The sequence below is a fragment of the Diceros bicornis genome, chromosome 20 (assembly GCF_020826845.1).
Source record: "Diceros bicornis minor isolate mBicDic1 chromosome 20, mDicBic1.mat.cur, whole genome shotgun sequence".
Taxonomy (NCBI): Eukaryota; Metazoa; Chordata; class Mammalia; order Perissodactyla; family Rhinocerotidae; genus Diceros; species Diceros bicornis.
Window position 1 is genome coordinate 31,819,005 of NC_080759.1, and position 23,990 is coordinate 31,842,994.

A 23,990-nucleotide genomic window follows, 5' to 3' on the forward strand; every position below is an offset into this window, starting at 1 on the left:
GCCATGCTGCGGCAGTGTCCCATATAAAGTAGAAGAAGATGGGCACGGATGTTAGCCCAGGGCCAATCGTCCTCAGCAAAAAAAAAAAAGAGGAGGATTGGCATCAGATGTTAGGTGAGGGCTGATCTCCCTCACCAAAAAAAAAAAAAAAAAGTGTCGAGGGAGCAAAAACTGGGAAGGCCCTACTTTAGAGAGCCTCCCTGGAAAAGCGACATTTAGGTGGAGACCTAAGCATAAGAAGGAGCTAACCACGTTTGTGAGAGGAGAGCAGGTAGCAGAAGCAAGGAAGAGTATTTTAAGCAGAAAAAAAAAATACTGTGTCAAAATCCCTCAGCCATTTTGCTAGAGCATAATAAGGAAAGGGAAGAAATGGGCAAGGGCCACATAACAAAGGACTTTATAAACCACGGCAAGGCACTTGGGTCTTAGTGAAAACGCATCAAGAAGACATTAAAGGGATTTAGCACGAATAGTGGGGAAAAACAGTAAAGAGACTGTTTCAGTATTCTGAGACTTAAGCAAGGAAGATGCTTGAGATGAATCCTGAAGGAGGGATTCTGAAGAAACTGGAGAGGCAGGAGGGGTATGAAGTGTGGTCCCTATGGAGTACTGATAAGGACGGAGAAAAGGACTAAGTAATGGGGGAGGAAGGGAATGAGACACTGAACCGACTGCAACAAAGCCTTCACATTGTGAAGGAACAAGAAATGGAGTCAGTTAGAAAGATGACGGCGATTATAAAGTCCTTTGAAGTTCAGGAGAAAAATATAAACATAAGACTTTAGAAATTAAGGACTTGTGAAAGGTCACCCAAGAATATAAAAACATTTATTTTGTCAATGTAGGGGAGATTCTGAAGACAGTGCAAAAAGAATATAAATATGGGGTCCTTAAGAACTTGAAAATAGGAAAAATAATAGAAGGAAAAACAGCTGCTTGAGGATACATTAGATTTGTCTTGCCAAAATATCAAAAGAAATATCTAGAAAAATGTAACAATTGGGAGAAATATCAGAATTGGAAACCGAAAGAACAATTGAAAGGTGAGAAACTATCCAGAAATTTCTATTAAGAAAGGTCCAGAGTGGTTAGAAAAACACCTCCCAAAAAGGGTACAACAGCTTCATGTGAAAATATCCCAGAAACCATGACTTCTTAGGGCAGCACGTTCTCAAAACAGCAAGGCTAATCTTATGGAAACAGTTATCACAACATTAGGCAGCCAGCAGCTGAAAAGGATGTTCAAGAGATGACAACAGAGGTTGACGAAACAGAGATGTACCAATTTGTCAGAAACCTAACAGAATAGCTTCTCTGATAACAGAGCATCCATCACATGGAGTGGAGACCCCCCTACAAGGATTACTCCCAGATCCAGCCCCCTCACAACTCCCTCAGACCACAGGCTCATTCCCCTAGCTTCAAGGAAGTGAAGAGATGTAAGAACAACCTATTCAGCCTGTTTCTCACTAAGCAGGGAGAGTAAAATAAAAAGGGGTTTGTGAAGAGATTCCTGAGTAGGGGGTCAGCAAACTTTTTCTGCAAAGAGCCAGATAATAAATATGTTAAGCTTTGCAGGCCATATTATGATTTCTGTCACATATTCTTCTTTGTTGTATTTTGTTTTACAACTCTTTACAATTGTAAAAAACCATTCTTAGTTCAAGCACTATGCAAAAAGCAGGCTGAGGACTGGGTTTGGCCCTCTGGTCATAGTTCGCCAATCCCTGTTCTAGAGCATAAAAGACAAAGAACAAAAGAACATAGCTGTGATTTTTTTTTTTTTTTTTAAGGAAAAAGAAGGTATTTTCGGACTGTAATTATTTTGTGCTAAAAATAAAATTCAAGAAAACATATCTGTTGCTATTATATACAATGTTGAAATAAACTTGTTTCTTGGTCATTTCCACCTGGTCATTTCCACCTGTGTGGATATAGCTGTCAGAGAAGTTCCTAGAAAGGGGTTACTGGTCAAAGAGTATCTGTATTTGTAATTTGGAAGATAATGCCAAATTGCCCTCCACAAAATAGTACCAATATACACTCCCACCAACAATGCATGAAACACTTGTTTCTCTAAATCTTGCCATCAGAGTTCACACTTTACATCTTGATAGACATTATCGAATTGTTCTGTGGAAATTAAGTTTAGTAATTGAGATCCCATCTTTGCCTTCTCCCAGCACTGCACAGTATAGATCTTTTTTATCTTTGCCAGTCTTAGAGGTGACAGGCAGTACCTCACTGGTATTTTAATGTTTCTTTCTTTAATTGTTAGTGAAAGTGAGTATCTTTTTTCATATTTATTGGCCAATTGTATTACTTCTGTTGTTATCTGTTAATTCATTTCCTTTGATCAGCTTTAATTTTCAAATATCCCTTTTCTTAATGATTTATAGAAACTCTATGTATGATGGATAATAGCCCATTGCTTTCAATATGTATTCCAACTTTTTTTGAGTTTATAATGTCTTTTAATTCTATTTATGATGTCTTTTGTTTCCTGAAGTATAAAATATCTTTTTATACTTTAAAAGCAATTAATATTATTTTGCCACGTCACGTAAATGTAAAAAGTGGAAGTTCCTCATTTCCCCCACATAATACACATCCATTCCCAAAATGTAACCTCCCAAATTTTCCCTAATAATTGAAAAATATGGGCCGGCCCCGTGGCTTAGCAGTTAAGTGCGTGCGCTCCGCTGCTGGCGGCCCGGGTTCGGATCCCGGGCGCGCACCGACGCAGCACTTCTCCGGCCATGCTGAGGCCGTGTCCCACAAACGGCAACTGGAAGGATGTGCAGCTATGACATACAACTATCTACTGGGGCTTTGGGGGCGGGGGGAATAAATAAAGTCTTAAAAAATATATATATATATAAATATGTAAGTTACATATTACAGTAATGGAATTATTCTGGAAACTGCTTTTACTTTCATTTAATAAATATTTGTGAAAATCCTTCTATCTTAAAAAATTTCCAAGAAAACACGGTTTATAATAACATAAGCAGAAAATAGGCAAGGATAGAAAACAATATTTAGAAGTACATTAAAGCTGCTCTTCAAAAGACACTATTATGAAAATGAAAAGCAAGCCACAGACTGAGAGGAAATATTTGTGATACACAAATCTTATAAAGAACTTTATTCACCAACCCAAGAAAAACAACCCAATTTTTAAACGGGCAAAAGATTTGAACAGACACTTCACCAAAGAAGATATACGTAAAACAAATAAAGACGTAAAAAGATGCTCAACGTCACTAGTCTTCAGGGAAATTCAAATTAAACCCAATTACATATTATTACACACCAAAAAAATGGCTAAATTTTAAAATACTGGTAATACCAAGTATAGGTAAGGATGTAAAGTAACTAGAACTCTTACACATTGTTGCTAAGACAGCAAAATGCTACAGGCATTTTAGAAAAGTTTGGCAATTTCTTATAAAGTTAAAACATATACCAAACAAGCCAGCAATTCACTCTTAGGTATTTGCCCAACGAAACTAAAACATCTATCCATAAAAAAATCTGTATGGAAATATTTACAGCTGTTTCATTCATAATATCTAAAAACTGGAAGCAACCCATATGTCTATTAATTGGTGAACAGATAAATGATCTGTAGTGTATTCATACAAGGGAATACTACACAGCAATAAAAAGGAAAAAACTATTGAGAGAGGCAACAACAAAATCAGATCAGTGGTTGCCAGGATGTCAACAGAAGGGAGTGACTACAAAGTGGCTAGAGGGAACTTCTGGGGGTAAGGAAAATGTCCTATATCTTGACTATGGTGCTGGTAATGTGACTGTAGGCATTTCTCAAGATTCGTAGAACTGTAACTTTAAAAAGAATGACTTTTACTGTATATAAATTACACCTGAATAAATGTGACTTTTAAAAGTACATTAAAAGCAATAAGGAACTGAATTAAAACAGCAAGAAATTAGTAAAGTGGATTGGCATACGAGATTTTTACAGATTGCAGCAAAAACAAAACAAAACAAAAGATAAAGAGAACTGGGTCAGAAAGAAGGAAGAGGAAATGGAAAAGAGATAATAGAGAATCAAAATTTGATAGCCAATACTCCTAAAACAGAAATCAGGACAGATAACAGCCTAAACAGCAGTCTGAATTTCTAGAGGTACAATCCAATCTTACAATACTAACAAAAACTCAGTAATGGGAAATAATGCTTGAAAGATATGAGAGATATCACCTTGTGAGAGTCTGTACACTGAAATTCCTTCATGTTAAATACTAAGATAATAAGAGCTAATATTTACTGAGTGCTTGACTAAGTGCCAGGCACTGTGCCACATATTTTACATACATTATTTCATTTAATCATTACCACAACCCAAAGAAATGGATATTGTTAATTCTATTTTACAGGCAAAGAAAGAAAGGGTCCAAGTGATTAAATAACTTTTCTAGTCACAGAGCAAGTGAACCGGCCAAGACAGAATTCAAATTCAGATTTATATGATTCAGAATCCATGCTCTTATCCACCATGCACACTGACTCCATAGAAATGCCGGGCTGTAAACTGAATTTCATATAATCAGTCTGTTATAGAAAAGAAAGGGGAAAAAAATACTTCAGTGGAAGTCTGGGAAAAAAATGAAATTTCCCTCATCCCCACTATAACTGACAGTTATAACCACCTCAACTACATTAGCAGAGATCATGTATCACACGCAATGGCTACAACACTGATACCCATTCTGATTTCTAGTAATAGAAATTCTTAAATTTCTGAATATAGGACTCACTCAGGAAGGCGAAATACTAGATAGAGGTGTTTTTTTTTCTTTGAACTCTGGAACTCTTTAATCAAAAGAAGGAATTATTAGATATATGCCAAGAACTACAAATGCCATTTCCAAAAGTGGAAATTACGGCTCAATGGCAATCAATTTTATATAAAATGAATGGAGAGGCCGGCCCAGTGGCGTGGTGGCTGGGTTCGCGTGCTCTGCTTCGGGCAGCCAAGGGTTCGAGCCCCAGGTGCGAACCTATGCACCGCTCATCAAGCCATGCTGTGGCAGTGTCCCATGTATAAAGTAGAGGAAGACTGGCACAGACATTAGCTCAGGGCCAATCTTCCTCACACACACAAAAATGACTGGAAATCATAACATGCAATAAAACTCATTAACCAGCAATCTTGAGAGTACATGTCCTGTTTTTTGTTTTTTACAAGAGCTAAACAGATCAGCCTAAAACCTGATGCCCAATGCATCACCAACAGTGCAGAGCCATAGATTTCTAAAGCCAACCTGTTCCTTACTTGCCCTGAACTGACAGGGTTTAAGCCAAAGATTTTAGATCTTCCAGGAAAAGAAATCTTTATGCTTCCTTTCTTTTTTTTTTTTTTTTTTTGAGGAAGATTAGCCATAAACTAACATCTGTTGCCAATCCTCCTTTTTGCTGAGGAAGATTGGCCCTGGGCTAACATCCGTGCCCACTTTCCTCTACTTTATATGGGACACCACCACAGCATGGTTTGACAAGCGGTGCGTAGGTCTGCGCCCAGGATCCAAACCTGCAAACCCCAGGCCGCCAAAGCAGAGCAGGTGAACTTAACTGCTATGCCACTGGGCCGGCCCCAATGTTTCCTTTCTTTTTGAAAAGATAGGTACATCTTGGTGAAAATGGTCTTTTACCCTAGACAACAAGAAATTTCTGAAAAAAAAAATGAAAAGATTATATTATTTATAACTTATTTAATAAATAATAAGGTCCTACTATGTGCCAAGCACTGTCCCAGGTACTGGAATACAAGTAAACAAATGTAAAAATCGGATCTTTGGGGCTGGCCCGGTGGCATAGCGGTTAAGTGCGTGCGCTCCACTTCGGTGGCCCAAGCGTTTGTAGGTTCAGATCCTGGGCTCGCACCAACGCACCGCTTGTCAAGCCATACTGTGGTGGCATCCCATATAAAGTAGAGGAAGATGGGCACGGATGTCAGCTCAGGGCCAGTCTTCCTTGGCAAAAAAGAGGAGGATTGGCATTGGATGTTAGCTCAGGGCTGATCTTCCTCACAAAAAAAAAAACAGATCCTTTCTGATAATAATAAGTGCTATAAAGAAAACAAATCAGGGCAATGGATAGAGCGGTGGCTGGGGAGAGAAGCTACTTTTGAAGGGATGGTTAGGAAAGGTCTCTTTGAGGAGCTGACATTTGAGCTGACACACAATCCAAGAGGTTACTGGTTTTTAGTTAATGAAATAAAGTTCACAAACTATGTAACTTGGTGACAGTTATAGAAGGCAGCAGAAACCCAGGAAATTAAGTAAAAAATCATCCTTAAGCTTATATAATTTTACAATTGATGATATCAAAGAGAAGGAGAAAATATATTCAGGTACATAGTATATATCAAAGAAGACTAACTGCGCTTTCCCACATACCTCTTCATCTCATATTAAAGCTTTCTGGTGATGCACATGGTCCCACAATGAGCTTCACAGAGATAAAGTCAACAACCTTCTCTCCAGTTAGTAAACCGCAATAAAGTCCTGTCATCCCCAGGACTATCCGGACATACAGGAGGATGACTTGTGATTTTACTAACCTACTAATTTTACAAATGAAAGCATCTTATCTCCCAACTTTTTCTTTTCTATTGGTGATATCTAAGATTAGGTACAAACAAATAAAAGCTTGTTATGCAAAACGGAAGTAGCTAGATGGAGTTGATGTTCTATTTTGCGTCTCAATCAATGACGCCACTGTTCAGTGACACCTATGGGAAAAAAGTCATGTATGGCTTTATGGTTACTTGCTCTAAAAGTTGCAAAATCTAATAGTTTAGAAAATACTAATAAGGAAACTTATAAAGCAAGTTTACCAATTCGTTAATGATTATTAAAGGTTAAAAAAAAAGAAAAAGATAAAAAATAAAAAAAAAACAAAAAATAAGAAAAAGAAAAAAAATTTTCTAAAAGAATAGAAAAAAAACATTAATCAAAAATATTTTGTCATTAACCTAAATTCAATTAATGAGCTATTATCTGAGCTAAAAGAGATAGTTACAATGACATAACTACTGAAATTCATGTAACTCTGCTTCCTTACACATCAACTCATACACAAATCAGGGATCCAATTTTGCAAGAGGAGTCTTTGTCCATCTTCAGTTTCTTTGTCGTAACTAACTGATAACACAAAAAGCAAAAGAAAGCATAAATGCCTGAAAAAAATCACTAATCTATACACAATTATGTTAAATGAATGAACTATTATGCTGCATAAATATCAGCTGTAGACTAACGAAAAAACTTTCCCTAAGAGCTAAAATAGTATTATTTCACTTATCTGGCACAGGCAGTGAATAAAGTGTTGAGATGAGTAAGGTTTACAGATAAATGAATTTAAGCAAACACATACACCCTTGACTGTTTCCGACAGCAATTACTCTAAATGGTTTCAATCCCTTCTGTGCCTTTGTATAACAGATTAATGGCACATGCTTTACAGTTACAATGCCTGCACTCAAATCCCTGTTCCATCACTTACTGTATGACCTTGGGCTAGTTTATTAATCTCTGAGCCTCCAATTCCACACCTGTAAAACAGGGATAATAAATGTACCCACGACAAAGGGGCAGTTATGAGAATTAACTGATATAAAGAACTTAGCCAGGCTCAATAAACTATTATGTAAACAGAACATATCTTCTTTGTTCTTTAACAAAAGAAAAACATTTATTTTTATATTAAACAAGTAATATATACACCCGGTGGGTAAAACTCAAAAGACACAAAAGGGCAAATAAACATGTTTTCCTTCCACCTTGGACTCCCAGATAACCAGTTCTTTTTCCTATAGACAACCAGTGTTAATGGTTTCTTGTGTACCTTCCCAAGAATATTTTATGCATACATAAGGAAACAGTATTCTTGTTTTTTTCCAACTTTTTAAAAAAACTATATACTATTCTATACTGTGGTTTTAACTCAATATATTTTGAAGACCATTCCACAATTGAACCTTTTCTTGATGCCTTTGGTCAGTGTTTTTCAAATTTGAGTAATAACACTTTCCTTTTGATGGGAAAATATGTTTAGAGATCACTTTGTAATAAATAATTTTTACTATAGTATTATTCAACTGAGTATGAACATATAACTTGGATCCTTATACTTACAACTCTTATAAAACTATAAATTCACAGTGAATTTAAAAGTAAAGACTAACCACTCCACACCAACAGCAATGACTATCATCAAAAACACAATAACAAAGGTTGGCGAGAATGTAGAGAAACTGGAATCCTTATACGTATATTGCTGGTGGGAATGTGAAATGGTGCAGTCACTTTGGACAACAGTTTGTCAGGTTATTAGTATATGAAACATAAGTTTACCAAATGACCTAGAGATTCCCAATCTAGGTGTCTACCTGAGACAGAAATATTTGTCCATCCAAAGACTTGTTCACAAATGTTCATAGCTGCATTATTCATAATAGCTAAAAAGTGGAAACAACCCACATGGCCACCAACTGGTGAACGGACAAACAAAATACGCTATATACTTATACACACACACACACCAGAATACTCTTCAACCATAAAAAGGAACAAAGTGCAGATGTGTGCTACAAAACGCAGGAACCTCAAAAAGAGGCTAAGTGAAAGAGTCCAGACACAAGAGACCACATATTATATGATTCCATTTATACGAAATGTCCAGAAAAGAGCAAATCTAGAGAGACAGAAAGTAGATTAGTGGCTGCTGAAGGCCACAGGTGGAAATGGAGAGTGACTGCAAACTGGAATGAGGTTTGTTTTTAGAGTGATAGGAATCAGACTGTGGTGATGGTTGCACAACTCTGTAAGTTTACTAAAAATTATTCAATTGCACACAAAATAAGTGAATTTTATGGTCTATAAATTATACCTCAGTGATTTTTTTAAAGTAGATACTAAAACAAAGGAAGCAATAAAATTCAAATTAATTGTAAGATGTTTGCTGAAACAATATCATATAGAATGAAAACAACTTCTTTATTGTGGAACAAATTAATTATATCCCTTGACCACAGTCCTGTAATCTGCCCTTAGATCAACGAGTTAATGAATATTTGTTGCCTGCTAAGCACATGTCTATATGACTGTGTTCCAGTGTTGACTCGATTTTCCCACCAATTGTTTCTTTGATAACTACTGTGAAAACTCTGTTCATACATCACTTTGTGACAAAACAGGCTTGCACTTGGTGCCAATGTATCATTTATGTATGAAGCATGTCTCTGCTCGTTTCTCATTAGGCCATGGCAACTGAAAGTGAAAGCAGCACTTGAGCCCAAGTGATTTTAAACACAAAGGTAAACAAATGCAGGCATTAGGGTTGGGCCAAATGACTATCATAATAAAAAATCAAAATTTTTAAATTAATAAAAGGAATTCATACACCCGTCAGAATGGCTATAATTAACAAGACAGGAAACAACAAGTGTTAGAGAGGATGTGGAGAGAAGGGAACTCTCATACACTGCTGGTGGGAGTGCAAACTGGTGCAGCCACTATGGGAAACAGTATGGAGATTCCTCAAAAAATTAAGGATAGAACTACCATATGATCCAGCTATTCCACTGCTGGGTATTTATCCAAAGAACTTGAAAACCCATGCGTAAAGATACATGCACCCCTGTGTTCATTGCAGCGTTATTCACAATAGCCAAGACTTGAAGTGCCCATCAGGGGACGAATGGATAAAGAAGATGTGGTATATATACACAATGGAATACTACTCAGCTATAAGAAACGATGAAATCCAGCCATTTGTGACAACATGGATGGACATCGAGGGTATTATGCAAAGTGAAATAAGTCAGAGGGAGAAGGTCAAATACCGTATGATCTCCCTCATTAAGTAGTAGATAATAACAACAACAAACAAACACATAGAGACAGAGACTGGATTGGTGGTTACCAGAGGGGAAGGAGGGAGGGAGGAGGGCAAAAGGGATAATTCGGCACATGTGTGTGGTGAGGGGTTGTAATTAGTATTTGGGTGGTGAACATGATCTAATCTACGCAGAAATAGAAGTATAATGATGTACACCTGAAATTTATACAATGTTATAAAACCAATGTTACTGCAATAAACAAAAAAAAAAATTAAAAAATAAAATAAATAAATAAAAGGAATTCATGAGCCCCTAAGAACATGTCCACAAACCCCAGTTTGAGAAAGCTGTAATGTGCAAAGTCGCAGAAGTTGCTAAAGCACGCAAGGCTGTCTGGCTTCACACTGAATGTTATCCACAGAGCTGAACAGCTCCGGTAAGCGCCCATTCACAAAATGGCTTTGGGAAGACGGTCTCTATAACGCACGACCAAAAACAACCTTGTCTTCAATTATGACTCTTTGGTGAATTTCTGAAATGGAAATTTATTTTAACATTTATAAGTCAAAAAAGAACAGTAATTTTAAAGCAAGAAACACCTAATGAAAACTAGAATTCACCCACTTGAAAAGGTTGAACATTTGACACAAATAATTAACAAACTGTTGAAAACCATATCATATGGTAATAAAAACTATGAACAATTTTCTCACAAGTGAATATAATTATTATACAATCAATCACTTAAATCAATACATATTGTGTATAAAATTGTGTAGCATCTGACTAAACAACACGGTTGACTAAATTATCCCAGAAATTAAAGCAAAACACCTGGCTTATAAATTCTAAACTAATCATTTATTTGTAATAGTGAAAAAGTGACCACAACCCTAAAGTCCACCAATAAGAGAACAGCTAATCAGTGCAGTGGTTCTCAAAGTGTGTCTAAACTCTAAAGCTGAGGTCCAGCATTGAACATTTTAATAAGCCCTTTAGACGGTTCTGATGCCTGCTAACAATGTTTCAAAACCACTGAACTATGCTAAGTTATACACAACTGCTCTGCAGCACTTAGAAAGAATACAGTAGTAGACATATATAACATTAAAAATCTCCAAGCAACATTGCAAAGTTGACAAAAAACAAATTATGGAATAACAACCATCTGATACCATTTTTGAAAACAAATATAGTATATACTGGTTTTTGCTGGGTATGTATGTTTGTTGATAACTCCATGGAAAAACCTCAAAGAATATAAACCATAATGAAAACAGTGATAACACCTGGGAAAGAGACTAAACTGAAGATAATCAAGGAACTTGAGTTTTATCTGTAATGTTTTGATTTCTGTATGAGAACATAACTTATGTATAACTTGATTACTTAAAACGTTTTAAAAAGAAGAGAACAGAGAGTATCTAGCCATTTTTAAATGGGCAGAAGATAAGAAATTCTTAACTTGGGCTACCTAAGTGATCCAAAAATTCTTAATACTTTATGAAAAATTTTACTCTATCTACATGTTTTTGCATAGAGGATACATCCGAAGAATCTGTGAGCCTAAGGATTCTGACTCTTGAACCTACATATATAATTATTGAGAATCTGTGAGGAAACAGAGAAAGTAAAAGGTGACTAGCAGGCTGGATTAGATAAAATGTGGTACTGATTTTCACTAAACAGAACAAAGGAAGACTTTAGAAACCAGAGATCCGCAAATCTAATATTAATGCTGGGCAAAAGTCCAAAACAAATTATAAAACAGACTTCAAAATACCAAAAATGGAAGATGCATCAAAAAGAAGTTGAACAACAAGAAAAGAAAAGCATCTTGAAAAATCTGATTTTTATACTGGTAGATCAAGAAAACATTTAACATCAAAGTCTTGTTAAGGGGAATGAAGGTCAAGAATACTACAGCACCAAAGAGTCCTTTGGAGAAATTCATCAGAGGTGCCCAGAATCCAAAACACCTTACCTCAGTTTCACACCTATTCTTAGGACTTCTGTCTCCCCTCATGAATGGCTAAGGGGGTCCTTTGTGTATGAATGCCTCTTTGACACCCCCTTATTCACCCTGATGCTGCCTGTTGGATATCCGGCAAATTCTGACATCTGCTATTACAGGTGAGGAAATGGTCTGAAAATAGCATACTGTGCTTTTATATCTTCAAGACGGTCAACAAACTCCCTCAAGTTTTCTTGGCAGATAATATAGGAATAACGTAGATGGATAACAAAAAAGTTATGGAAAAATTTAGCTGAGTATTAGGCATGTAGGGATTCTCATAAGAGTGAACAATTGAATCTAAACGGTTGTTTAAGAAATGAAAATAAAGGTTTCCAACAGCATACCAAAATCAGACTCTGCCATATTCAACAGGTATCGACTGAATGAGAACCTACTGCACATTTATCAAATTTGCAATTGGCAAAATACAAGGATTGATCATTAACATGCTGGACGTCAGAACAAAAACTGGAACAATGAGGTAACAAAAAAAAGAGAATGAAATGGAATGCAAAAAAAAATGTAAATATCTGCATCGCACTTTTTTCTTTATTTAAAAATGTAAATTTAACTTAATATTATGTAATATAGACATATATATACACACACACACACACACGCACGCAAACAGATAAACTTAACAAAGATCATTTGTGGCCTGTAAGGCCTAAAATACTCACTATATGGCCCTTTACAGAAAAATTTTGCCAACTCCTGGTCTTGACCAGTAAGTCTTTTCTCAAAAATATGTTCTATCTTTGAATTTGAGTATAAAAATCAAAGACATTAAGTAAACATTCTGCAATATTCAAGTTAAATTGGAACAGGGATACAGATTAACAATTCTGAAGCTGTTTTACATGTACACTGGGATTGAACAAATACATAAATGGATGGGTGGTGGGAGCCAAGTTTCTCACTGTTAGAAAGTGAAGGTTTCCAAGGAGGAAGAAGAGGAAAGGTTAGAATGAACCAATGTGTACTGGATTAGAGTCAGACATCAGTACTAACTCTTGTTTAGCTTAATATAGATGCAAATGAATACAGAAACAATTATAGATACAGTGTATACACAGGTTAGTATACATGCATACACTTTCCAGCTCTGTCGGCTGAGAAGGCCTAGAAGCAGTGACACCACAGGAGCAACAAGCACACTGAGAACCTAGATCCTGTTTTCTGATACCACTCTCCTAAGAAATATGACTGATTCTAGGACTAGGGTAGGGAAAATATAAGATGAATCTGGAACATCTTACAGCACCAAAAAGTAAAGAAGTACTCAAAAAGAGGAACACACGGCCAAACTGAAAGAGCTCTCAATGGCCACAACTGAAACAATCTGAGCAACAAAATAACGTAATATTGGTTTATAACCCAAAATATAAAATGAATAGCCAGCAGTCGATACTGGTAGAAATAAATGATTAAATAAATGAATGAGGGAGAAGAGACAATTCTTCCTTACAAAAGAATTCTAAGTAGTTTATGTAAATACCACCCCCTCCAGGAGGTAGAGCTTAATTTTTCCACTCCCCCAAGTGTGAGCAGCATTTATGGACTTGCTTCCAAAGAAGAGCATAAAGGGGAGGAAAAAGTAACTTTACAGTGGAGAAGCCATAAAAAGATGAGAGCATGCACCCGTGATATCTGATACGAAAGGCACTTCACCTCTGAGATTTTTGTCTCCAAAACACATAGTCCCAGTCCAATCATGAGAAAAACATCACAAAAACACAATTCAAGGGACATTCTACAAAATACCTGACCAGTACCCCTCAAAACTATCAAGGTCATGAAAAACAAGGAAAGACTGAGAAACCTGCATAAATCACAGGAGACTAAACAGACATGAAGACTAAACGTAATGTGGTATCTTGAAACGGATATTAGTGGGAAAACCAGTGGAATCCAAATAAAGTTTGGAGTTGAGTTAATAGTAGTGTATCAACGTTGCTTGGTTTAACTGTCACAAATGTACCATGGTATTGCAAGATGTTAACAATAGGAGAAACTGGGTGAGGGGTATACCTGAACTCTGGACTATCTTTGCTGCTTTTCTATAAATTAAAAAATATTTTGAAATTAAAAGTTTACTAAAATTTTGAAATGGAAATATCAATATGATCTTGTCATTTAAACACACACACATGCACATATGCATATATATCTATATTTCCCACTTCTTTCCACTGAAAAGATCAAGAAGCAAAGATACCCCAACATCAATGAGCATGCGCAGCATCCAGATTTGGTCTCTAAATACCATTCCTACCAAAAAAAAAAAACAGGTCTCCGTGGGGAAATGCTGATTTCAGGACTTGGAAAAGAATGTACCAGGAAGCCTACATCATGTTGTGTCAGAAAATAAGCAAGCTTTTAAAGACTAATGAGGTCACGTTAAAACTACATAGCAATCAGGGACTCCCACTGGCCAAATCTGGAACAATTTAAACATCAAAAAGAAAAATGACTGCAATTGACTGAAACACATGAAAAACTTAAAATCACAAATACGGATACTCAAAAAGAAAAAGCCAAAAAAAAAACAAAAAACAAAAAACATCACCAGAATAACAGCAACAACTCATTTATCACCACCAACTCTTAAGCTGAAAATGGGTAATTAAAGGGAAATAGCTAAGCATTTATCCTGTCTCTCCAGTAGGAACTGTATTTCAGCGTAACCAAATAATATTGGTTAATGAGGAAAAGTTTTTCTTTCAGAAGATTCCCAGCAAATAAATGTAGATGAAAAAATAGAATTAAAAACTCACCAGCTTGCAACCCTCAACAAGATAACTGATTCAGGTATGAATAATTAATGGATGCTAAACTTACTAAGTGAAGGGATGACAAGAATTTGGATATTTACACGGTACCAAAGTAACTCCCCACAAAGTTCTTGCCTATCTCAAGTACATGATATTCACTTTACAATGGAGGAATCAGATGTCACTAACTTAATCTAGGGATCAATCTTAATTGCCAGTCACTAACAGTGGCAACAACTAGACAATACATGCGACCTGATGTGATACAATATGGATTATGATCAAGACTTTGGATCTTCTATAGGAAATACTAGAAATAAAGAAACAAGTTAAATGATACCATAAGAAAGCAATTAGAAAATGAGGGAGGAAGAACCTTATAGAGGATCACTGGACCCGTCCGTTTAACAAAGACATGAGGAAGAAAACGGTAGGAAGGAGACACTGTTCTAGGTTAAAAGATACGTAAGAGAGGTACAAAATAAACGTGATGTGTATTATTTGATTGGATCCATGTTTGACAAATCAGCATTAAAACACATTTTGAGGGGGGCGGCCCGGTGGCGCAAGCGGTTGGGTGCGCGCGCTCCGCTGCGGCGGCCCGGGGTTCGCTGGTTCGGATCCCGGGCGCGCACCGACGCGCTGCTTGGTGGGCCATGCTGTGGCGGCGTCCCATGTAAAGTGGAGGAAGATAGGCACAGATGTTAGCCCAGGGCCGTCTTCCTCAGCAAAAAAAGAGGAGGATTGGCGGATGTTGGCTCAGGGCTGATCTCCTCACAAAAAAAAAAAAAAAAACACATTTTGAGGACAAATGGAGAAATTTAAATATGGAATGGTTATTAGCAATATTAAGGAATTCTAAAGAATTTTGTTAGAAGTAATAATGGAACTATGTTTATATAGGAAAATGTCTATATTTTTGAAAGATATACTGAAGTATTTGAAAGTGAAACTTATACCTGTCTTTACTTTTAAATACTGCAAAAATAAAAATGAGATGAAGCAAACACAGGAAAATGTTTCTAACTGTTAAATCTAGGTACGGGTAGATGGCTATTACACTAACTTCTCTAGTTTTCTGTATATTTGAAAGTTTTCACAGTAAAAAGTGAATTACAGATGAATATATAAATAGATATAAAATATACATTCAGTCCAAAAAAAAAACCCCAATGTCATAAAAAAACAGAGTCACATTATTTTGAGATTAGGGGCAAATGATAGCAAAGTTAAACAGTTCTCATGATTTAAAATAGTAACCTTCACATAATGTTTGCAGTATTAGAGTTTATATTAATTTTATATGGATTCTCAAGAATTCTGTTTATTCTCATCTACCCTTTGATAGCTCACTATTATATACAGAAGGCAACAATTTAATTATGGAAGAGAAAATAACCTTATTCTTGGGCTTTTCTGCATTTCAATTACAACAGTATAGCAAACGACACAGTTTAGTAATAGAGCACTGGCTTGAGACTCATGAGAGGTAGTCTTTTCAAAGCTGATCATTAATAGAATACTGGATAGTCCTCAACAAGTCAGCTTATAGTTGTAAAGGTAGAAGGAGAGCAAAATGCCTGTATGAATCAAGAGACTATCATGTGGGGAAAAGAGATATAATGATATATTTTAAGTACATTTTTTAAATGTCACCATACTAACTCAAGATAACATGTCACTATGTTAAATCATGAGAGCTATTTTAAATATAGTCATCATTGGAGATACTCAGCTTATTATTCTTTTTTTTGCCCTGTCCAATTGATCAGAGATCTGCTATGTTCATTCAGGGAATGCTCAAATCTTTACTAAAGACAGCTTAAGAGTTATGATTTCAAAATTTACAAATCAATATGATTTGGAGAAAACTGACCAGAGCCACTTTCGTCAAATACAACTTTTAAGTTCTTTTGCTAGGTAACTATAGCTGCCAGAGAAATGTGAGGTCTCAGACCCAATTTTGATCCACATACAGACATTTATTACCTAAGCATTTACTAGCAAGTGAGCAAAAACAATTCATATGACCTGTTCCGCAGGCTTAAGAAAAATCCCAGCTCTCTAGCCTTTTAGAGGCTCCAAACACCACTTTCATGAAAGGTTCACTGGAAGCAAACACCCGAAAGTCCAGAGACAGGAACTTTTTCCATATAGTTGACAGAATCCAGAGTTTATAGGTAGATATTAGGTTTGGCAAAAAACATCATCTCTAAAAGCTATTTAAAGGCAAAACTAGATTCTTATACCCCATTCATGGAAATGGGGTCTAAGTAATTTCAGCTAATCCATATTATCTTGAATATCTTCAAAATGTCATCAATGAGAGTCCATTTCCAACATACATTATGCAAGTTAACAAGACACCAGTTTCACCAATAAAAATCCATTTTTGCTATTCAATATGCTAAAAGATCAAATATGGACAAATACAGAAATAAGAGGGTGGCTTGTGGCAGCAACACATAAAGCCCTTTCTGATATAATGCTAGCTGACCATACCTGCACCATGCAGCACTGACCAGCATCTGGGCATGGGCCTAACAACATATATCACATACGCATGCATAATATTACACAGTGTTTACTAGAGTGTTTTAAAATAAACTAGTTAAGGTAACAATTTCTTTTTTTTTTTTTTTAATTTTATTTTTATTTATTTCTTCCCCCCAAAGCCCCAGTAGATAGTTGTATGTCATAGCTGCACATCCTTCTAGTTGCTGTATGTGGGACGCGGCCTCAGCGTGGCGGGAGAAGCAGTGCCTCAGTGCGCACCCGGGATCCGGACCACAGCCGCCAGCATCGGAGCGCGCGCACTTAACCGCTAAGCCACGGGGCCGGCCCATGGTAACAATTTCTAAATAAAAATATTTTTTAAAAAACAACAAAAGACAGAAAATGTCTTTAAAACACAGGTTAATGAAACTAAAGGAAAGAAATTTAAGGTATATTTTACGTTCATCTGAGTAATGAAGGTAGTATACAGTCATATAGACTTATTGTATTTTGGTACAAATTATTATACATGGAATCCAAGTGACAACAATGCTCTGTCTTCAAATATGAAGATATTAAGTTGTGCAATACATACCATTCACAAGGTTGAAGGGATCGAAATGCCTTAAAAGAAGCATCCATTCCAGCAAAATCCCAAAACTTAACATCATAGTCATATCCTCCAGTCACCAAACGGGCACCTGAGGGATCCAGACCCAAAGCAGAAACCTGGTTTAAAAAAAAAAACTAATTAATTGGAGAAAAGTGACTATAGTCTATTATAACCCCCATTTCCTTTCTCTAACCGACCTCCTACCTCATAGGCACTGGAAGTATAAACTGCCAATTGTTGTTACCTCTGAAAAGCAGGAATGGACAGCACCTACTACATTATTTGACTGTTGTTATTATGAGTATTATTTCTTTTGAAATAAAGACAAGAAAAATATTTTAATGAACTACCATTTTTTATGCCTGAATAACAATGTGTAAAAATTTAAAACAATCAAAAATAAAAATAAATAAACAGTAGCTTTAAAAGTCTAAGAAGTGACTTCTGCTACCACCAACTACAAACTTATTTGCCTCCATGCCCACTCTATCCTTCTTCCCCCGTTACAAATTAGAGAGACGTCCCTTCTCCTGATAGGGTGAACCCCACCAGTGTTCATCCCACCACAATGCAATATGAAACTACAAATTCATTGGTGGCTCGTCTATTCTACGCCTGTCCACTCCTCAAGAGTGTAAGCTCTGCTTCCACGCTATGACCAACAGTGTGGAGCCAGTGGGGTGGAGGCCCAGAGTCATGTCTGTGCCCAGCAAAGTGCTTGGCACAAAACAGTCACTCTAATAAATAGTTGTTTAAAAAAAGGAAGGAGGGCTAAAAATAAACTTATGCAACACAAACAGAAATGCAATCTGACAGATACGAGATAAACTATCCTCTATCAAAAAAGAACAGGATAATCCACAAAGATGACTTTTTCCTATATAAGGGCAGAAGAAAGATGGCAAATTCTATAGCAAAGTGACAAAATGAGGTTTTCAATGCAGCATTCTGAAGTCTCAGGATCTCTGCTGCTGCTTGTATACATCATTCATCATCCCCCAAAAAGATATGAAAGGTAATGATGAGTAAGAGAGAAAACAGAGCTCTGAGGTAGAAAATACTCTCCTCAGTTAGAGAAGACATGTCCACCCAGAGGATCTGCTAACTACCTGTCAATCCCTATGTTCTAAATATTTGAAGAACATTGAAAGTCTAGTTAATTCTCAGGTGCATTTTAATCACACTGAAATAAAAAAGGAACTCATATAAATGTTGGTGTAAAACAACGGCTTACAACAGAGTTGCAAGAATAATTATTTTAATTTACATAAAAAGACTAAAAACTGATATCAGATCACTCTGGGTGATAGCCTGGATTTCTTTGAACAAGAAATAAAATGTTTTAAACTTTCTGTGTTAATTTTTACCGCATAAAATGTCAGATCATGTAAAAATAATTATCTATTCCAACTTCAGAAGGGATACAAACATTTTCAGCTTTGAGCTTTTTGTTCAGAGAAGTAATTTTTATCACCTTCTCCTTTCAAGGAGTCTTAAATTTCAGTCCACAATAAGATAATTCAATTTATGAGTTTAATTGATCCAATAGCACATTAACTGTATACACTTCTGGATATGTCTAGCTTTTCCTGTAATTATAAATTCTTTGGCAAAATATTTAAAATACTTTTAAAATTTAAGTGGTTTAAAAATCATACAAACCTTGTTTACATACAAAGCCTTAGTAAAGAATCTTGCAACTCATTATAAATCATTGATCTTCCAATGTTTTTAGCCCAAAACTTTGAAAGAACTCCCTACACAATTCCCATTTATTAATATTTCAGGCTTTCTGTGAGATACCCAAAGCATATATTTTTACTGTGGTCAGAAGTAAATTATTCATTGAAGCAATATATAAAAATAGAAATGCTTAGAGGGAAAGTTATGGCTGTGATACGTAAATTGAAAAGGAAGAAAGATCTCAAGTTAATAACCTAAGCATCCACCTTAAAAAGCTACCAAAAGAAGAGCAAACAAAACCCAAAGCAGGCAGAAGGAAGGAAATAACAAAGATTATAAGAGAAATCAGTAAAATAGAGAATTTTTTAAAACAAAGAAAATCAATAGGACCAAAAGTTGGTCCTTTGAAAATTCTAACAAAAGTGAGAAACCTTTAGGTAGACTGGCCAAGGGAAAAAGAACGAACTACTAAAAGCAGGAATGAAAGAGGCAACTCACTACCAACCTAATAGAAATTAAAAGGATTACAAAGGTTTTTTATGAACTGTATGCCAATCAGTTAGATAACTTAGATGAAATCTATGAATTCTTAGAAAGACACAAATTACCAAAATTGACTCATGAAGAAAAAGAAAACCTAATAGACTTTTAATAAGGGCTTGAATTAGTAATGAAAGATATTCCCACAAAGAAAAGCCTGTATCCACATGGCTTCACTGGTGAATTCTACCAAACATCTGAAGAAGAATTAATACCATTCCTTCATAAACTCTTCCAGAAAATAGAGGAGGAGTAAATGCTTCCCAACTCATTCTACAAGGCCAATATTACCCTGACACCAAAACCAAATACATCACAAGAAAAGAAAACTATAGACCTATATCCCTTATAAATATAAACACAAAAATCCTCAAAAAAATACTAACAAACTGAACCTAGCAATATATAAAAAGGAGTATACACCATTACCAAGTGAGATTTATTCCAGGAATAAGTATAAAAATACAAGGTTGGTTTAACACCTGAAATCAATTATTGTAATATACTATAGCAAGAGAATAAAGGACAAAAAACACATAACCATCTCAATAGAAAATCCTAAGGAATCTACTAAAAAACTATTAGAACTAATAAATGAGTTCAAAAAGGTTGCAAGAAATAAGATCAATATACAAAAATCAATTGTATTTCTATACAATACCAATGAACAATCCAAATATGAAATTAAGAAAAAAACTCAATTTACAATATCATTCAAAAGAAAAAAATACTTTAAAAAATAAATATTACAGAAAAGGACAAGACTTGTACGAAAAATTATAAAATATTACTTAAAAAATTTTTTAAAGATCTAAATAAATAGCAAGACATTCCATGCTCATGAATCAGAAGACAATATTGCTAAGATGGCAATACTCCCCAAGTTGGTTTACATATTCAACACAATCCCTATCAAAATCTCAGCTGGACTTTTTGAAGAAATTGGCAAGCTGATCCTAAAATTCATATGGAAATGCAAAGGACCCAAAATAGCCAAAGCAATCTTGAAAAAGTAGAACAAAGTTGGAGGACTTAAACTTCCGGACTTCAAACGTTACTACAAAGCTACAGTATTAAAGATAGTATGGTACCGGCTTAAGGATAGATTTATAGATCAGTGGAATATAATTGAGAGTCTAGAAAGAAAGCTTTACATTCACGGTCAATTGATTTTTACCAAAGGTATTAGTACTAACCTATTTCATAAGTTGATTTTATAACACAGGTAGTCTTCATGTTGCACTATACCATGTTAACTGAAACTCATGCAAATTGGAACCGAGCAAAGTGAAGACACAGTCCCAATATGCACAGGTTTCTGTAATTGGTACCGTGCAAAAATAGGGCTGCCTGTATATACTTATTAAAAACTTGATAAGAACAGTGAGAATATCCTGAATACCATACAAATTTAAAACTGGAGCATCAGAAGACAGCAGCATTTTTATATAACTCTAGTATCCAGTATGGGTTACTGATGTTACTTTCATCCATAACGCTGAAAAAATGCTGATATACACAGAAAAATATTTGTAACAATAATAGTCTGTTGATTTTTTTAAGCCAACTTTCCAATCTCTGTTCAAATCAAACTGATTCAGAGGGATGAAAGTGAAAAAGTAGTGTTTCAAAACTATAACAGTATAAAAGGGTCCTAGCATCACTGCAGAGTGAGCTTTCCCGCAAACTCTTCCCCCAATAAGATACAACAAAAGGGACAGTAACAGACCAACAAGAAAGTCTCACACGGCAAAAAGTGACATCGGAAAGGCCCACACTGCTGCACATCTGAGAGTGGACATGCTGGGGCCCCCGGAGGAAGTGGGGAGAGGTAAGGAGAAATCCTCTCCCTCCCCATCAGATCCGTGATTCGGATCCGCACAGCTCCCAGAGAGGGGACAGGGGCGGCCCTCTGTGGGGCAACCGTAGCTCTTCGGGCTCTCTCAGCCAGTGGGAAACTCCCACAGAGAGGACTCAGAACTGCTGCAGGGGTGCCATCAACATTTGAGCACCACAGGAGAGGAGATAACGAGGGGTGAGCAAGAAGCACCCCCCACCCCAGGGACCCAGCGGGCAAAAGAGAGAGTCCTTCACCTTTCCCTCCCCCCTGCATGCCTGAAACTGCAGCTCAGCGGATCAGTCAGAGTAGCCACTGCAGAGGGCAGAGCAGCCGCCACAGAGCACAGAGCAGCCGCCGCGGAGTGCAGGGGGCTCAGATTACACAGCCCTTGACCCCAACATGGTGGTGGCAGTTGGAAACTGCAATCAGATTTTTCCAGGATGAGGAAAAACAAAGTGAATACAGAAACCACAATGCAAAGGTACATTAAATCGCCAGACCAGAAGGAAAATGACAAGCTCCCAGAAATCAACCCTGAAGGCACAGAAATCCATAACCTAAATGACAGAGAATTCAAAATACCTATCATAAAAAAGCCCAATGAAATATAAGAAAACGCAAATAAACAATTCAAAGGGATAAGGAGTTTCTTCACAGAAGAGATTGAAATCGTAAAGAAAAACCAACCAGTATTGATGAAGATGAAGAACACAAGGGAGGAGATAAAGGAGAATCTGGAATCTTTAAAGAACAGAGCTGACAATATGGAGGAAAGAATTAGCATTATAGAGGACAAAAATACAGATATGCTCCAAATAGAGGAGGAGAGAGAACTAAGACCAAAGAGAAATGAAGAAAGTCTCCAAGAAATATCCTACTCAATTAGGAAATGTAACATAAGAATTACAGGTATTCCTGAGGAAGAAGAGAGGGAAAGAGGAACAGAGAGCCTATTCAAGGAAATAATAGCTGAGAATTTCGCAAATCTTGGGAAGCAGCAGGAAATACCAGTAAGTGAAGCCAACAGATTGCCTAAATATGTCAACAGGCAAAGGCCCACCCCACGGCATATAGTAGTAAAGCTGGCAAAAGTCAATGACAAAGAAACAATATTAAGGGCAACTAGGCAAAAACAAAAATTAACGTACAAAGGAACTCCCATCAGGCTCTCAGTGGATTTCTCAACAGAAACTTTACAGGCTAGGAGAGACTGGAATGATATATTCAAAATACTGAAAGACAAAAACTTTCAACCAAGAATACTCTATCCAGCAAAAACAGCCTTCAAATATGATGGAGAAATAATAACTTTCAAGATAAACAAAAGCTAAGGGAGTTCAGGAATACAAGACCCTCATACAAGAAATGCAGAAGAACGCCCTCAGGCCTGAAAAAACGAAGAAAAAGGGAATACAAAGCTTGAAGCAAGGAGAAAAATAGGTATACAAAATCAGAAAAATAGTAGATCTTTACCAGAATAGGTTAGCAACCACTTAAATACCAAAATCAAAGATCAAAGGAAGGAAATCACCAAAAATAAATATAACCTCATCACTGTAAACACACACCCACAACACAAGATAGAATAAGTTGTGACAAGAATAACTTAGAAGGGAAAGAGGAAAGAGATTGAATTGACTTAGTATAAGGAAATAAGAGAATGGACTATCTCATACGCAAGATTTTTTATACAAACCTCAAGGTAACCACTAAACAAATAATCAGAACAAAATCACATATGATAAATAAAGAGAAAACTAAAAGAGTCATAAGACAGAACAACCAAACTGAATTGGCAGTCTGAAACACACAGGACAAAAAACAAAGGAAATGCAAAGGAACTGGAAAATAAGCGATAAAACAGCAACATTAAGCCCTCATATATCAATAATTACTCTAAATGTAAATGGATTGAACTCTCCAATAAAAAGATGCAGAGTGGCAGGATGGATTAAAAAGCAAGACCCAACAATATGCTGCCTCCAGGAAACACATCTCAGCTCTAAAGACAAGCACAGGATGAAAGTGAAGACCCCAAGCTAATGGCAAACAAAAGAAAGCAGGTGTTGCCGTACTCATATCAGACAAAGCAAACTTCAAGATAAAACAGGTTAAGAGAGACAAAGAGGGGCAATATATAATGACAAAAGGGA

General features: G+C 36.2%; 1 protein-coding gene across 1 annotated transcript in view; it reads right to left on the minus strand.

The window, feature by feature from the left end:
* The window catches only part of WDR70 (WD repeat domain 70), a 308,270-nt gene that overhangs the window by 227,135 nt on the left and 57,145 nt on the right, over positions 1–23,990 (minus strand). Inside the window, exon 7 of the mRNA XM_058564205.1 lies at positions 17,757–17,890. Coding sequence (XP_058420188.1) covers positions 17,757–17,890 — 134 coding nt within the window. The remainder of the gene's footprint in view (positions 1–17,756; positions 17,891–23,990) is intronic.